This window comes from Watersipora subatra, chromosome 10 (genome assembly GCF_963576615.1).
Source record: "Watersipora subatra chromosome 10, tzWatSuba1.1, whole genome shotgun sequence".
Lineage (NCBI taxonomy): Eukaryota > Metazoa > Bryozoa > Gymnolaemata > Cheilostomatida > Watersiporidae > Watersipora > Watersipora subatra.
In genome coordinates, this window is record NC_088717.1 from 19409796 (window position 1) to 19428832 (window position 19037).

General features: G+C 35.9%; 1 protein-coding gene across 1 annotated transcript in view; it reads right to left on the minus strand.

Moving 5' to 3' along the window:
- The window catches only part of LOC137406844 (CD109 antigen-like), a 36221-nt gene that overhangs the window by 8852 nt on the left and 8332 nt on the right, over nt 1-19037 (minus strand). Inside the window, exons 4-17 of the mRNA XM_068093454.1 lie at nt 18848-18918; nt 17953-18081; nt 17151-17275; nt 16436-16526; nt 16170-16284; nt 15884-15996; nt 14226-14307; nt 13739-13878; nt 9932-10039; nt 9305-9432; nt 8928-9048; nt 8185-8334; nt 4518-4665; nt 1193-1415 (exon numbers count right to left, since the gene is read on the minus strand). Coding sequence (XP_067949555.1) covers nt 1193-1415; nt 4518-4665; nt 8185-8334; nt 8928-9048; nt 9305-9432; nt 9932-10039; nt 13739-13878; nt 14226-14307; nt 15884-15996; nt 16170-16284; nt 16436-16526; nt 17151-17275; nt 17953-18081; nt 18848-18918 — 1744 coding nt within the window. The remainder of the gene's footprint in view (nt 1-1192; nt 1416-4517; nt 4666-8184; nt 8335-8927; nt 9049-9304; nt 9433-9931; nt 10040-13738; nt 13879-14225; nt 14308-15883; nt 15997-16169; nt 16285-16435; nt 16527-17150; nt 17276-17952; nt 18082-18847; nt 18919-19037) is intronic.

Below are 19037 nucleotides of genomic sequence, written 5' to 3' on the forward strand. Positions count from 1 at the left end.
CCCTTTATTATACACAGAATTTTCACTGTAGCGCCCATGCTTTTCTTCTAGAGCTTTCCTTCGTCTCTCACTCATCTTACTGCTCTACCACAACAGATACCATTTTAGTTTTGTTTAGTTTTTTTCATTTCTTATTATATTCCCTCCCTTTCTTTTTTTCTTTTACCTCTGTCCCTTAACATAATCTTTCCTTTCACCTCTGTCCCTTAACATAATCTTTTCTTTCACCTCTGCCCCTTAACATAATCTTTCCTTTCACCTCTGTCCCTTAACATAATCTTTCCTTTCACCTCTGTCCCTTAACATAATCTTTTCTTTCACCTCTGCCCCTTAACATAATCTTTTCTTTAACCTCTGTCCCTTAACATAATCTTTCCTTTCACCTCTGTCCCTTAACATAATCTTTTCTTTCACCTCTGCCCCTTAACATAATCTTTCCTTTCACCTCTGTCCCTTAACATAATCTTTTCTTTCACCTCTGCCCCTTAACATAATCTTTCCTTTCACCTCTGTCCCTTAACATAATCTTTCCTTTCACCTCTGCCCCTTAACATAATCTTTCCTTTCACCTCTGTCCCTTAACATAATCTTTCCTTTCACCTCTGTCCCTTAACATAATCTTTCCTTTAACCTCTGTCCCTTAACATAATCTTTCCTTTCACCTCTGTCCCTTAACATAATCTTTCCTTTCACCTCTGTCCCTTAACATAATCTTTCCTTTCACCTCTGTCCCTTAACATAATCTTTCCTTTCACCTCTGCCCCTTAACATAATCTTTCCTTTCACCTCTGTCCCTTAACATAATCTTTTCTTTCACCTCTGCCCCTTAACATAATCTTTCCTTTCACGTATGTCCCTTAACATAATCTTTCCTTTAACCTCTGTCCCTTAACATAATCTTATTATTCCTCCTCACTCCGCCACTCTATCTCATCCAATAAACTACCTCCTCTCCCAGGTTCCTCTAATACACTCCCTCTTTTCTCTCTCTCTCTCTCTCTCCATCTTTTCTTTTTTGTCCTTCTTTATTTTCTCCAAACTATCTTCCCTTCACTATAATATCTCTTACATACATGTTTAATCCAGTTTATACTTGCCTTCTCAATCTTATTTCCTTTAATCAGAAAGCTTATATAAATGATTGAGTTAAATTAATGCTGCTTATTTGAATTAATACAATTTTTCAACTCACACAGATGTCACATTAGACCAAAGCCAGCTCTCTGGAAACACCTTGCGAACAGATACACTTTCAGAATTTGTTGTTTTTGAAGGGGCAGCTCCAGTTGGAGGAGGACGTTGTTTCTCAATTATCTTAGGAGCCAGAGCACTCTTTGCAAATGCCTCGTTAGCGAATCCATTTAAGTGAACTAATGGGCGTATTCGCCATATATCTCCAAATCCACCAGTTGGTTCTGAAATTTTGAGAAGTTCACAACTCAACTCTAACAGGTGTATTTTGTATAGTCATCCAATACAACGTCAGACTGTAACCACGTGTTTAGAAAAATTAAAAATGATTTGAGACAAATAAATGCGAAAAATTGGAATAAAAATAAAAAAAAATTTGAGAAGACAACTCTGCAGATTTATTTAGTACAGTTGTCTAATGCAACGCCAGACTGCAACCAAGTGTCTAAAAGCATGATATTGCTCTTGCTTTTTCCCCTGCACCCAATGATCAAGGTGTGTGAATCACCGGCTATACGTGTGAAAGTTGAGAATACTGTCAATACACAAAATTTGCGAGTTTTTCGGTAGTGCATGAGCAATGTAAAACCTGGTTTATAACTTGATTAGACAGTTTTGTTAACCAGTCCTAAAAAATACTTTCCTCATGAGCTACTGTGTTACCTATATTTTTTGCCTCATGTTACATCTCTAGATTATTTACGTCCAAACTAATGTACATGAAGCTTTTGCAGACCAGTGGTTTTGCAACCAGCTGTCAAATCACATTAAACCAAGCATTCGATTTATCCAATCACATTAGATCAAGCATTAGACTTATCCAATCAGATTAGACCAAGCGTTAGACATCCAATCACATTAGACCAAGCATTAGACTTATCTAAACGGATTAAACCAAGCATTATACCTATCCAATCATATTAGACCAAGCGTTAGACTTATCCAATCACATTAGACCAAGCATTAGACTTATCCAAATGGATTAGACCAAGCATTATACCTATCTAATCACATTAGACCAAGCATTACATTTATCTTTACCCAATGGACAATGCATTACATTCAATTTAACCATATAAGAAAGGGTGAATTGCAATATATGGCTAAATCAAATGTTACTAAATTAGTATAACAACATATGACCTTGACAGAAATACAACACAAAGTATGAGTGGTAGTTCAAGATCCTATAAGCAAAATCTCTCTTCACTACTCCTATTTGTCAAGATAGTATGTTCTAAAAGTAAGTGTATACAAAAAGGGTATGGCATGTTACAGACTTTCCCGCATGTCAAGCACAACTAACTACACAGCTATGTGCTATAGCAGAAAAATCAATCAAAAACCAAGAGTAGTTACTATTGGTTTTTGATTTTCAGCTCCTTTTACTTTCTCGCTCTTTTTCACTACTTTCTCATTTTACTTCTTAACGTACTTGATTACACATTGCATTAAACCACATGGCTTCCATAAAATTCTATGAAAACCTAAATACAAAAAACTAAATTAAATTTTAAAAAGAATGAATGAATAAAGCAGTAATATTAAATAAAAATTTTATTGTTACTTTATGGTAGACAGAAAACTGAAAGCGCTGAGCAATGCGGAGGTTCAGAGATGCAGGTAGCAACACAGATATGCAGTGTAACTGGCTTAGATGTAAACTAGGTAATTCTTATATAGTTTAGCTTAATTCTTATATAGTTTAGCTTATATTTGAAAATATTTTTATACTTTTTCAAAAATTTATTTTTATTTTCACAAGCTTCTTCACTTTCATTTACAAGATTACAGTGTTTTAACAAACTCTGAAAGTGATACGTTGAAAATGTAAATGTTGAGGTGATCGGAAGTTGAGGTTTGACTTCAGATAGTAACTAGCAGTAAGTTTTAAAATAAAAATACAGTGAAACATGGATAACTCGCCCTCGGATATAGCGAACACATGGTTAACTCGACTGGATTTGCTTGGTCCGTTCCCACGCAATGATAAATGGCTCTATGTAACTCGAACTCAACACTGTTAATTCGAACTGTTTTTTGCCCAACGGCTACCGAAACAGTTGCTATCGCTTTAGAAAATCACTTTATTTCAAGCCATAGAGGTAAACTCAACTTTTCGTAATTCATAAGCACCGTTACTACCTCCATCGGCAAAATATTTTTGTCAACGACTGTTCTAAAGGTTTGGTGAAATTTGATTTATACGTACTACTATACGATGAATAGCACGGGCTAGCCGGGTCACAGGCGCAAGGATTTTCGCCACGCACATACAAAACAAAAACAGCATGTTGTTTTTGTTTTGTATTTGCGTGGCGAAAATCCTTGAGTGCGTGACCCGGCTAGCCCGTGATGAATAGTTTTCCGACGTGGATTCCGAGTTGAATCAACGTCGGAATGTTGAATGTTTAAAACGTCTTAAAAATTGTAATTAAACGTATACATGTACGTTGTCTTAGCTAAAAAAAACTATTCATCGTTTGACCTAAACACAGAATACGTGTGTACATTCAATAAGTATCCATTCAAAAAACGTTAGTGATATACAATGTACCGTTAAACTTCGTAAAACTTTTAATTGAACTGCCTCGGAGTGTTGCTCTTAATGAATGCCAGGTAAAGTAAGGTAATCTTTGGATAAACTTCAAGAAAAATCGGCAAAATTGATCGTGGGTAAAACGCTCAAAAGAAAAAGATGTCTTTTCTTTTGAGCATTTCAGCAACGATCAAGTTTTGCCAATGTCAATCTAAAAAATGTCCTGGCAATAACATCACCTCAAACAACAAACCAATCTCAAGTGATAGAAAAATCTCTATACTTTTTGATAAAAAACGTTTTAAACTTTACATTAGAAGCATTTAATTTGAAACAAGCCATTTGTACTTTTGATTTATATTATAGTTTGTATATGTTCATGTATCTACTAATAAATAAGTAAATACATGGACTTGTGACAGTGCTCTGATAACTTGAACACTCTGATAATTCGAACACTTTTGCTCGGTCCCTTGAAGTTTGAGTTATCCGAGTTTCACTGTAGTTTTACAAACCTGGCAGAAAGCATGGAACATATGCTTGTGAAATTTGGATGAAATTGGAACAAAAATGTGGAAACGCATCGCGTTTACGCAGACTAACAGACAGTCAAGGACAAAATAGGATTTATTACAATGGATGATGTTGAGATGTACTGTAGAGAAAGCATCACACACATCAATAGACATCAGAGTGAAGAAAGAAGACATAGTACATATGTTTTATTTGCAAAATAAAAACTTTATGCTCAGTGGAATCAGTCTATTGAATAGGTCTTACAGCTTACCTGCTTCATACACCTTTGCAGAAGTCAAAGCTAAAAGCCCCGAATTGTCCAGCAATTTCTTTGTATCCTCTCCACTTGTGACATATGGATACCAGAAAAAGCCCACAGGTTTGGATACAGTGTCATAAGATTGCAACTGCGACACAACCTACATTAAGAGTAGAGACTATGTACAAGTCCTATAAAAATTGATTTAATGGATTCATTTTGTCAACAGCTCTAAAACAGCTCTGTAACATGACATGATAAGTGCTAAATCACATTTCACATGTGTTACAACATATATACTACATGAAAACTGTACGTGTAGTACATTCAAATCATAATATATTAAGTTAATCCACTTTGATATATTTTTTTCTTATTCAAACCGTCACATATTAGAGCAAATGTTATTATAAGAACATATAATACTGTAAAACCCCTAACTGAACGCCATCTCTATTTGACTGTCACTATTAAAAAAGGGTTGGAAAATCGAGCGCCATGGCGGTTAATTAGAGGTTTTACGATATGTTTGATTCAAGCCTAGGAAGGAAAAGAACATTTTTAGTGTAGCAGTATATATAGACAAGCATGTTTCTGTTGAATATCTATGAACAAGCAGTATATATAGACAAGCATGTTTCTGTTGAATATCTATGAACAAGCAGTATATATAGACAACCATGTTTCTGTTGAATATCTATGAACAAGCAGTATATATAGACAAGCATGTTTCTGTTGAATATCTATGAACAAGCATGAAGCTATGTTAGTGGTTTTAAGCAATCAAAACGTGACACTGGTAAAACTATCCAGTGAAAATTAGTACTAGATGATGTCTGTAATATGCTGCTTGGTCGCAGCTTGACTGTAGCTTGATACACCTACAGTATACTACCTAACACTTTCCAATATACTGACACAGTAGACAGGCCTACCGTCAGTCTGCTGTGGGTGAAATACAATGGGCCTAACGGAGCAACATACTTTTATTTTCCTCAATTTGTATGAAAAACTCTTTCACTCTTTTGGTAAGGTCCCCATATCATTAGTTTGCTTGTTTCTAAGAGTACCATATCTGTAGTTTATCCGTTGCTAAGGGCACCATGACCTGAGTTTGGCTGTTGCTAAGGTCACTATGACCGTTGTTTAGCTGTTGCTAAGATCATCATATCCTTTATTTAGCCGCTTCTAAGAACACCATGACTTTCGTTTAGCCATTGCTAAAACTGCTACATCATTAATTCAGCTTTGCTGGTCCTGATGAAGTCACGGAGATGTTAGCATTGCTGTCGCTAAAATCACCTTATGTTTATCTTGGCTTTTGACAATAGAACTGTATTTAGTTTTATTGCTGCCAATGTAGTCTGTTACCTCTATTTTATTATATACTAAGTGTCCATACAGCGACAGCTTAGAGACGCACCCAGTATGGCACTGCAATGCCATCATGGAAGCAGCCTGTCATTGTCATTCTGTAATGATTCAGCGCCGCTGTTTGGAATCGAAATCACCGCACGATGTGCCATCTTTGTGCCATGGAAACGGCCTTAGCGACCAACGGCGTTGCGCTTGCGTGGACAAATAGGTCTTGTTTGCCTGTTGGTTCAAATGCAAACATACATCTTGACATAAGGCATCACACAACCATCACTCCACTATAGCGCCTGTGGAAACAGGAGCAGCTTGTCAGCCCGGTGTAGAGTTTTAGCACTGGCACACTCGGGTGTCACTACACTATCACTGTATGGAGACTTCATAGTTACTATCATTAGTTGCTGAATCTACTTTATTAACTGATAGCCTATGAGGCACTGAGACATTGAGCCACTTGTGAAGACAGCTCAATATTTGCAGATACCTAGTTGACAGATGAGCTAATATGTGAGTGGTGAAGCCCAGAGTTATTAGTAAACCAAACCTGCTCAACCATGGGGTATGCGCATATTAAAACAAGTTGAACTTTACAACTCTGTTTGCTATATGAGGCATTATTTGCTAAAATCTTGTTGTTTTGTACAATTAAAATGACTTGGGCTTACAAAAGGTTTGGCAGAAAGTGTTTAAAAACATGTATTTTTGTAATCTGGTTTAGATTTCGCTTGATTGAAAATTTCATGATACTTGATGATCCAACAACATAGAGTGTATGTAGAGCGTATGTAGAGTGTATGTAGAGTGTATGTAGAGGAATAAGAATTTGGGCAGCGAAGAAAGTTTGGTGCTGACAAACTCCTATCACTCCTAAATCTTTCTATTGGTTTCCTGCTCAAGTCGGTAGAAAAATAGGCTACAGCTTCTGCGAGTAAAGAAAAAGCTGGATTTAGGCAAGCATAGATGCGTCTTGAAAAGTGCTTTGCTCATGAGAAAAGGAATGTACAAAGATATCTTTATCTATCTATTTATTTTAAATCTCTTTATCTCTTTATCACCTCTCGAGTGTGCGTGTGTGCGTGAGCATGTGTGCGAGCGTGTGTGCGAGCGTGTCTGTGAGCATATGTGCGAGCGTGTGTGTGAGCATGTGTGCGAGGGTGTGTGCGAGCATGTGCATGAGCGCGTGTGTGCGAGTGTCTGTGAGAGTTTGTGTGCGAGGGTGTGTGTGAGCATTGGTGCATGAGCATGTGTGCGTGTGTGTGCGAGCATGTGTACGAGTTTGTGTGCAAGCATTTGTGTGCGAGTGTGTGCATGAGCGCATGTGTGCGAGCATGTGAGCAAGCGTCTGTGTGAGCGTGTGTGCGAGCATGTGTGCGAGTGTGTGTTCAAGCGTGTGCGTGAGTCTGAGCGTTTGTGTGAGCATGTGTGCGAGCATGTTAGTGTATGTGCAAGCATGCATGCAAGTGTGTGAGCGTGTGTGAGGGCATGTGTGCAAGCATGTGTGCGTGCGTGGGCGTGTGAGCATCTGCGCTCATGCTCATAGAACTGATAGGTTTTATACAATCTTACCTAACTGCATGGAAACCTGCCTACAACTAAAACATCTATGCATCAACACGCAGCTTCTGCAACTTCTGTTATTCTGTGGTGTGTCGTTACAACACGACTGTAGTAGGATGCCAGAAAGATGCGTGAACAGATTAAATCATGACTGCAATTCAATACTGCCAAATGACATTGGATTCCGTAAGTCGCTCACAGAAACACCTCACAGGTAGCAGTCAATAAGCATCTCCATACATAATAGGCAGCAATTAAACGTTGTCATGCAATCCTCTGATGCTAAAATTGTTTTCTATAAACACAAATCCTTTTACAAATGTCATGCGAGGTGAATAGACAGTGACAAAGTCTTCATCGCAGCCTTTGTATCAGAGCACAAATCAATGTTGAACAACTAGATGAGGTAAATAGCTATGCCCAAACAAACTGCGGAATAAACTGCTACGGAATAATTTTGTGAATACTTATTACATGTGGTCTTTTAGGTGCACGGGACCGTCAGTGTACTAGTGTAAAGTAATAATAGAAAGCCTCAAATTCTGGAGTGCATAGACAAACTAAAGTACACATGCCTTTGGTGTGAATTGCTTCTTTTTAAGTACTATGTGATGAGAATTTGATAGAGAGCTTTGCTGATATGGCAGAATATGCACGTTTCATAAAGTAGAAAGTGGTGAATGTATGGGAGTTGTCTGAGCTTGTACTCATCAAATTAGACACTGCACCAATCATTAAGGATACGTACATCAGCTTGTGTGATGTCATTTCCTCCAGCCAGAAGCAGGACACTTTGGTCTACAGCCAGCAAACCAACCATAGAGCCAGAGACTGCAGTGACTTGTACATCAACACTCTCGCCTGGCTGAGCACTTTCCTTGCTGTATGAGACCGCCACCTGAAAGATACAGACTTATATGCAATAATATACAATATTACACAATACACATGACGATATCATTGATACTTACACATGGATATATATGACAATATCATTGATACTTACACCTGGATATATATGACAATATCATTGATACTTACACCTGGATATATATGACAATATCATTGATACTTACACCTGGATATATATGACAATATCATTGATACTTACACCTGGATATATATGACAATATAATTAAAACTTACACCTGGATATATATGACAATACCATTGATACTTACACCTGGATACATATGGCAGTATAATTAATACTTACATTTGGATATATATATATATATATGACAATATTATTGATACTTACACCTGGATATATATGACAATATAATTAATACTTACATTTGGATATATATATGACAATATCATTGATACTTACACCTGGATATATATGACAATATAATTAATACTTATCCCTGAATATACTTATCACTATATAATTAACACATAAAATTAATAATTAACACTTCAAATAAAATATAAGAAGCATCCGCTAGCCTAGCTAAAGCTCTACTCAATAGATTTAGAATCACTTACCTTATTTCTGTCAAAAGCACCTTCTACATTGAAGTTCAAGCTGTCCACTAACAGTTCTCCATCGACAACAGCATAGGCAAGAATTCTGGCAGAAGGAGCCATCTCGGCTTGCATCCCTACACTGAACAAGCACACAGAAACCTTTGTTAAACATGACCATAACAGGCTAATTGTGATGCTCATTGATATTGAAAGGTGAGAGAAAGAAAATCAGACTAAGAATACAAAGTAAACCTGAAATTATAGCGTAACAAAAATTTGTATGAGAAAAGACTCTATCAAAATCATATGAAGGCACCGCATAAACATTTATCGTCTCATCATATAAACATCGAACCTCATGAAATAGATCTAAATAACCAAACCAAAACCTGTACCTGAATGAAGACTTGGTATCAACAATGATACTTCCTGATGTTATCATGGAACCACGCGCCCATATTTGGTAGTCAATTATTTGACTAGATTTTGTGGTGGACAGTGTAAAGGTTGCCGCAGAATTAGCCTACATTACAAACAAAACAGATACAAATTGTGGTGAAACTCCTTGTTTGTAGCAACTATGAGTTATCAGACTTGATGTCCCCTTGCAAACTGCAAGTCTCATGTAGCATATTTCCTTATGATTTCACGTCTGTATATATTTGTTCCATATTTTGATACTTCATACAGTTGTTATACATTTTAATTGTAGGAACTTTGGGTTTAGTTTAACTGTTGCTATGGCCACTATTTCTTTAGTTTGGCCTTTGCGAAGACTAATATACCGGTATCTGTACTTTAGCTGTTGCTAAGTTCACTACATGTTTAGTTTAGCAGTTGCTATGACTACCATATCTTTAGTTTAACTGTTGCTAACTGTTGTATCTGTAATGTAGCTGTTGTCAAGGACACAATGTCAATACTACAAGCTGAATACTGAAATACTGAAAGCACAATGCAGTTAACTAAGAATCTCTTACAAGAGTTACGCCGGCCTCTTCAGTAAAGTTATCAAGGATTACCTTAGGTTTGAGGGTATCTAAAGACAGCTGCAGGAAATTGCTGTTCTGAGATTTGGTCTGTTTGATAATCTTGGATGCTGTCACACCGACCTTGTTATCGTACTTCGCCTGTAAAACCGGTAAAAACTAGACTTGTTTTGAGGAAAAAGCAGAACAAAGCAAAAAGTCGGTCGTGTATTAGATATATATAGCTTTAAGTATAAATAAGAATGCAAAATGTTATGAAATTGCTGCTTTGCAAGTGTCTAGTGGCAGACTTCATGCCTAGACCTCACCCATCAGGTAACAGTAACAATAGTAGCCTACATATACATTTTATAAACATGCATATGTACATGTATATAAAATTACTATTTATCCTATTTTAAGACAAAGAAACAGATAAATGATATATGGTATGGCAACACTGGCTATACACTGAAGGACCGTTTCCTTATGATGAGGAGAGTACATTGTATAGATAAAGAGGAAGTACTGACATACATATACACTGAAGGACAGTTTCCTTATGATGAGAAGAGTATATTGTATAAAAGAAAGAGGAAGTACTGACATACATATACACTGAAGGACAGTTTCCTTATGATGAGGAGAGTACATTGTATAAAATAAAGAGGAAGTACTGACATACATATACACTAAAGGACAGTTTCCTTATGATGAGGAGTGTACATTGTATAAAATAAAGAGGAAGTACTGACATACATATACACTAAAGGACAGTTTCCTTATGATGAGAAGAGTACATTGTATGAATAAAGAGGAATTACTGACATACATATACACTGAAGGACAGTTTCCTTATGATGAGGAGAGTACATTGTATAAAATAAAGAGGAAGTACTGACATACGTATACACTAAAGGACAGTTTCCTTATGATGAGGAGTGTACATTGTATAAAATAAAGAGGAAGTACTGACATACATATACACTAAAGGACAGTTTCCTTATGATGAGAAGAGTACATTGTATAAATAAAGAGGAATTACTGACATACATATACACTGAAGGACAGTTTCCTTATGATGAGGAGAGTACATTGTATAAAATAAAGAGGAAGTACTGACATACATATACACTAAAGGACAGTTTCCTTATGATGAGAAGAGTACATTGTATAAATAAAGAGGAATTACTGACATACATATACACTGAAGGACAGTTTCCTTATGATGAGGAGAGTACATTGTATAAAATAAAGAGGAAGTACTGACATACATATACACTGAAGGACAGTTTCCTTATGATGAGGAGAGTACATTGTATAAATAAAGAGGAAATACTGACATACATATACACTAAAGGACAGTTTCCTTATGATGAGGAGAGTACATTGTATAAAATAAAGAGGAAATACTGACATACATATACACTAAAGGACAGTTTCCTTATGATGAGAAGAGTACATTGTATAAAATAAAGAGGAAGTACTGACATACATATACACTGAAGGACAGTTTCCTTATGATGAGGAGAGTACATTGTATAAATAAAGAGGAAGTACTGACCTACATATACACTGAAGGACAGTTTCCTTATGATGAGGAGTGTACATTGTATAAAATAAAGAGGAAGTACTGACATACATATACACTGAAGGACAGTTTCCTTATGATGAGAAGAGTACATTGTATAAAATAAAAAGGAAGTACTGACATACATATACACTTAAGGACAGTTTCCTTATGATGAGGAGAGTACATTGTATAAAATAAAGAGGAAGTACTGACATACATATACACTGAAGGACAGTTTCCTTATGATGAGAAGAGTACATTGTATAAAATAAAAAGGAAGTACTGACATACATATACACTAAAGGACAGTTTCCTTATGATGAGGAGAGTACATTGTATAAAATAAAGAGGAAGTACTGACATACATATACACTGAAGGACAGTTTCCTTATGATGGGGAGAGTACATTGTATAAAATAAAGAGGAAGTACTGACATACATATACACTGAAGGACAGTTTCCTTATGATGAGAAGAGTACATTGTATAAAATAAAGAGGAAATACTGACATACATATACACTGAAGGACAGTTTCCTTATGATGGGGAGAGTACATTGTATAAAATAAATAGGAAGTACTGACATACATATACACTGAAGGACAGTTTCCTTATGATGAGAAGAGTACATTGTATAAAATAAAGAGGAAATACTGACATACATATACACTAAAGGACAGTTTCCTTATGATGAGAAGAGTACATTGTATAAAATAAAGAGGAAGTACTGACATACATATACACTGAAGGACAGTTTCCTTATGATGAGGAGAGTACATTGTATAAATAAAGAGGAAGTACTGACCTACATATACACTGAAGGACAGTTTCCTTATGATGAGGAGAGTACATTGTATAAAATAAAGAGGAAGTACTGACATACATATACACTGAAGGACAGTTTCCTAATGATGAGAAGAGTACATTGTATAAAATAAAAAGGAAGTACTGACATACATATACACTAAAGGACAGTTTCCTTATGATGAGGAGAGTACATTGTATAAAATAAAGAGGAAGTACTGACATACATATACACTGAAGGACAGTTTCCTTATGATGAGAAGAGTACATTGTATAAAATAAAAAGGAAGTACTGACATACATATACACTAAAGGACAGTTTCCTTATGATGAGGAGAGTACATTGTATAAAATAAAGAGGAAGTACTGACATACATATACACTGAAGGACAGTTTCCTTATGATGAGGAGAGTACATTGTATAAAATAAAGAGGAAGCACTGACATACATATACACTGAAGGACAGTTTCCTTATGATGAGGAGAGTACATTGTATAAAATAAAGAGGAAGTACTGACATACATATACACTGAAGGACAGTTTCCTTATGATGAGGAGAGTACATTGTATAAAATAAAGAGGAATTACTGACATACATATACACTAAAGCAGTGATTTTCAACCACTGTGCCGCGGCACACTAGTGTGCCGTGAGAGATCCTCAGGTGTGCCGTGAGAAATTATCCAAGGTCCCTTTTTAAATACAGGTTCCTCAGGCTCTGAGGCAACTTATGCGGTAGGAGTGTTGTATTTGAATGCCAAGGCCTTGATGTAGTAGGCTAAATATCCAGGCACAGTGATCTAGGTGCATCTACTTTAGTGTTTCATGCATAGTCAATGCATTTAATATCGGCCCACAAAACTCAAAGTCCATCGAAAGCCGTCGTTTAGTACAATATGCCTAGTTAGGCACCTCTGATTACTAACTAGTGTGATGAATGTCAAAGTGTCGCTCAAATCAATGATATACAGCCCCTAACTGAACTGAAACAGGATCGGGTTTAAAACTAAGATTTGCTTATCCTCCTTTGGACAGTTTTTGGTTGACTGCTGCCAAGGAGTTCCCCATTCTGACCAACAAAGCTATTCTCACATTGCTCCCATTTTCTACCACATATCTGTGTGAGCTGAGCTTTTCAAGCCTAACTTCTATAAAAACTAAAAGCAGAGTGAGACTGAGAGCTGTTGAAGAAGAGCTTCGTGTCTTTCTTTTATTCCTGCCAGGATATTGGCATTATGTTTATCTAAACAGGCCCAGGTTTCACACTGACTGAGTATCAATAAATTGATGAATTTTATTGTGATTAAATATACCGTTCAGAGTGTCATTTTATAAAATTTTTGGTTAGTGGTGTGCCGCAAAAATTTTCCAATGTAAAAATGTGCCTTGACTCAAAAAAGGTTGAAAAACACTGCACTAAAGGACAGTTTCCTTATGATGAGGAGAGTACATTGTATAAAATAAAGAGGAAGTACTGACATACATATATGGTGGTGCTATCTGTGCCAGCTGGAACATCTACTAAAAGCTCAGCAAGACCATTGCTTGAAAAGTTGACAGTCACATCTTTAGAATTAGTTATGTAGCGAGGATAAGGCCAGAAACCTCCAATCGAGCTATCTTCTTCACATAAAAACAAACAATAAAGCATAAAGTCGCAATAAGTGTGCCCTCAAAGACTAATAGTCTAAAGTTAAAAAGTTTATACAGAGCAGTGGGAGCAACGCCCGTAAACTAGCGTCTTGAAGAATCTGAATTTAACTAATTCTCTAAAGATAAAACAGTTTTTGATGTGAATGACCAGAAGAGAGAATATGAATTTTAATTAAAAAAATAGAATACTTCTGTGCCAAAACACAACAGGAAACCAACATAACAGACAAAAAAGAACTGAGTGAGAATGGAAAGCGCAGCATAACAGAGAATGAGAATGAAGTAAATGCTACCCAGTCAACACCATTCAGACTTACTGGCAACACTTTTAAAGGCAAGGTTCACATTGGCCTGCTTAGGCTGGAGCACGATTCCTCCATCCACTTGTGTTAATGACAGCTGTCAAACACAAATACGCCATTGGTTAAGACACCAGAAAGTGTACACAGCCTATGGCATACAAGACATCAGGTGAGCAAGAGTATACGGCCCATGAGGTGTTAATACAGTATAAGATAACTTGATTTGCAGATACGAACAATATAGAGAGACAGTGGGTGTACACACTATGAGATAACATTGACTTGTTATCTCATAAAGTCTCTAATAAAAATGTAGGATAAAAGACATGAGAGCTGAGTATATACACTAGGAGATAACAGTGGCTTGTACATATATACAATAGAGCAGGTGGTGTATACACCATAAACGACAGCGGGTGTATACATTATAAGACAAAACAAGGATTTGAAAGTGTAGGCTGCAGAACAATTATTAAAAAGAATTTGGATTTGTAAGGAACATACAAGATAGGAACTATGTAATCTATACATATAAATCTCAAAGTCTGTCATCTGTCGTCATCTGTTCTGTGCTGTCTGTTCGGCTATAGAGATTAAAATCTTAGAATGAATGACACCCTTCATATTGGATTAGAACTCACAAATAATGCGGCCACAATTTTGTAAACACGAGCACCTAACAACACGAGCACCTAACAACAAAGCTAAACCATTCTTAACATTCACCTCGCTCTTACCATATACGTACTCTGTATCCTTTTCGCAATTTTACATGCTAAATTATCGTTATCAGCTTTTGCATTTGTTAATTTTTGAAATTTTTTAAAAGCTAATTTTTTCTACCATTACCTTTTTTAATTTGTAATTTTCAACTGTGCTGTGCCAAATTTGCTGTTATACTCCTATTTCTGGTTTTTTCTAAGGTTCGATTGTTAAATCGGTAAAGTTTAATACTTTTCACGTGGACAATTGTATTATCTCAAGTAGGAATAGCCTCTACATTCTCTCTTCATTCGGTCAGACAAAGTACTAGACAAAAACAGTACAATACCTCCTTTTGACATTTGTACCAGTATCGAGAGGTATCAGTATCATCGTATTCAATGTTTTGATGAATAGCTTCTGCTGCAACAGTAACCTTTTTTATACCCACACTTCTAGGCACTTATTAAATATTATTAATTCAACATATTCTGGATTTTTATTTTGTTTTCTCAGTTCATATTAATTGTATCATCACCAAATTATTTTTTATTGTAATCATAGCAAAACAGACTTTATTTAGCCATTATTTGCTAATTATTTCACACTTGCATTTAAACACTTTTACAGCTGTTTTATTTTTCTTCTTATTTATTAACTGCACAAAACACTTTTTTCGTGATATGAAGTTTGAAAGTAAGAATGGTAACTGTTGTTATATGTTAAATAAAAATAACTTTCCTGTGCAAAAACTTTTTTATTACCCGGGGTACACTCGGCATTCATCTAGAGTACACAGAAGTATAAGAAAGCCCAGCTTAGAAATACATGACTTTCACCAACTCTGTATAGAAACATTAATTATAATTTTCCAAAACTTAAAATAATACTTGGTGAAGAAATTTCCAAATACGATCTCTGTAAAAACAGATTGAAATGTACTAGGAACTCAAAGCTAAAAGTAAACGTACATAAGCTCTGTAGGTGAGTCCAGGTTTGAATGTACTGGGTGATGATGCTAGGAACTCCAGTTTCTCAGCATATGTGTAGATTGTTAATTCTGAAGTGTCCTTCCGTTGTATTCCTTTAAAGAGATAAAATGCAATAATGGAGACAGAACTTCGTTGCTCAAAAACATTAGCTTACATATTTAATAGCACAATTATGGAAAATGTGTCGCTGTATGTTTGCTCGTGACACATAATCGCACGTACTGTGGATAAGAAAATACAACTGGCAATGGACACTTTGCTGTACCTGTAAGTTTCTCTGTTACATTAGCAGTGATTTTCAATTTGTCACCAGTTCTAAACAGTGACATCTGATTAAGTAGCTTCTTCGTGAATAACGCTTCAACCTTTCCATCTACTAACTACAAATATAGCATAGTGTTGTATGAACAGACAGGTGTAATAGAACACGCATTCCAGTATAGCAAACAGAAGGCACAATCAGATGTTCTATCGGGGAGAGTCAAGACAAAACTTGCATGAACTAGAAATGTACAGCTTCTTCTGACTTACTGAAAGATCTTTAAGCTCGATCGATTGTCCACCATGATTATTTTTCATAGTGACTGTGGCTGTTCCATCAACTCCTTTTCCAAATGTATACCTGTTACAAAGGGTCAAATCATGACATGTGAGAAAGTATGAGAAAAAGTGATATAGCTCTGATACATGAGAAAAAGTGTAAAACCATAATATGCTGGAAAGTGTCAAACCATGAGATGGGAGAAAGTTTCAAACCATGACATGAGAGAAAGTTTCAAACCGTGATATGGAAGAAAATGTCAGACCATGACATGTGAGAAAATGTCAAACCCTGACATGTAAGAACGTGTCAAATCATGATATGTGAGAAAGTGTCAAACTATGACATGTGAGAAAGAGTCAAACTATGACATGAGAGAGTCTCAAACCCTGACATGTGAGAAAGTGTCAAACCCTGACATGTGAGAAAGTGTCAAACCCTAACATGTGAGAAAGTGTCAAACCCTGACATGTGAGAAAGAGTCAAACTATGACATGTGAGAAAGTGTCAAACCCTGACATGTGAGAAAGTCTCAAACCCTGACATGTGAGAAAGTCTCAAACCCTGACATGTGAGAAAGTGTCAAACCCTGACATGTGAGAAAGTGTCAAACCCTAACATGTGAGAAAGTGTCAAACCCAGGTTCACTGAATGGCAGTCACACAATCTTTTACTGCGTATTTTTGTAATAGAAACAAAGCTTACTTTGCTTCTACGGTGACTTTCAGCTGTGAATCCTTCACCAACATAAAGCTTGGGGCGTCAATATTCACCTCAAACTTTGGCAGGACGTATTTAGCAACAGTTACCTTCTTTTCCACAGCTTCTCCCTTAAGCAAATTGAAAATTATTCACTGGTTATATACATGTACTTTGATCACTGATAATGTAAGCAATATAGGCAATCACGAGTCCAAACCCTTACAAGTTTTTCAACATACAACCTGAACCATGAAAAAATATTTACTTTGAATGTGAAGTCATTTCCATCAAACACAGCTGAAATTATTAAAAGAATTATCCTTCTGCAACTAAAAGAATTACCAAAATATCAACATAATATAACTTGAGTTAATTTAAATTTAATTATCTGATGGGAATTAGAAAAAGGCAAGCAGCATGTTTCTACCACTCACTCTATCATCAAGGCATTGCAGAGCTTAAATTTTCATTCACATGTCTTTAACGTAAACTAACAATAAAACATTGTACTCCATTAATGTAATTTTTATATAATTTTGGTTTTTAAATATATTTTTATTATAATTTTTATACAGCACATTTATCATAATGCCATCCGCGATTTCTCAAATTAGTTATTGTCGTTTCATTTGAGCTCAAGAAACAATTAAACAAAACACAGTGTATCCTTATAAGAATATTTGTTATATAGGATGGTTTTGACATACGGAATAAATGCCACGCCGGATTACTTTCATATGTAAAAGTTTGACTTTATGGAAAATATAAACAAATAAAGCATTCTATACAAGAGCAAACCTAATACCTTATTTGTAACAGCTCTGATTGTCCAGTCTCCCAAAACAGGTTGGTCAGACAACTCCAAGTTAAGAGTGAGTATACCACTTTCCAGCTTAACAGAATTCCACTGTTTGATCTTATTACCCTCAGGATCCTGGTATAAATAATAATTAGCAGGATAAACAAGCGAATATTTAAAAAATTTCGAGACAAATATAAGTTGACAAATAAGCAAGAAGTAATACATAGAACAAATGTACACTAAAACTAGATGATTTTTACTGTTCATGAAACAATGTTAAGTAATACTAACTGATTTTGTATCACTGTTGAGCAGTAAATTTTGGTTCACACTCTATCACATTATATCGGCATTAATCCCACAATACATCAGTGATAACAGTGTTCACACTATCACAAACCCATCTGCCTTTATCCAATTTGGATAATATATTGTAATAACGGTCAGTGTACTTGAGATGAATAAAATTGAATCAATTTAAGAGCTAAACTATTTCAATTAAATGAAAAATAACTCTTCGTTGAAAATAACTCTTTATTTACTAAATAATTTCGTGCCTGTTGGTACTCTTTGGATAAAATTGGCTACATTGGAGAAGTCTCCAATATAATGCTCTCAATATACAATATGGCCGCTGAATTGATGAAATACTAGTCTCGCAGCAACTATCATGAAGAGAAATATAGATCAAATAATCCACGATGGCCAATCACCATCGCTGAAGTAGTGCACAGACTGCTGTGGATAAGTTTGAAAGCTTGACAGCTGTCAAACAATATCCGAGGTGAGCCGACAATGTCATCAGTTTATGGTGCACATAGTTGACGAATAATTGACTAAGAGGACAACCCGTTCACACGGCGGTAAAGTGTGGACCAGCCTTTAACATCTAACTTACCGTTATCGCTATATCACACGAGCCTCTGTACGGCATCATCTTGGAATCGATGACCACCACTCGGAAATTGACTGGAAGTAAAAATAGCTTGAGTGAGTTAAGCTAGCAATAATGAGACATAATCTACTCCATACGTTGTAAGGGCATCCAATTCTGATAGAAACTATGGCAACTTTGCTCAAAAGTTTAT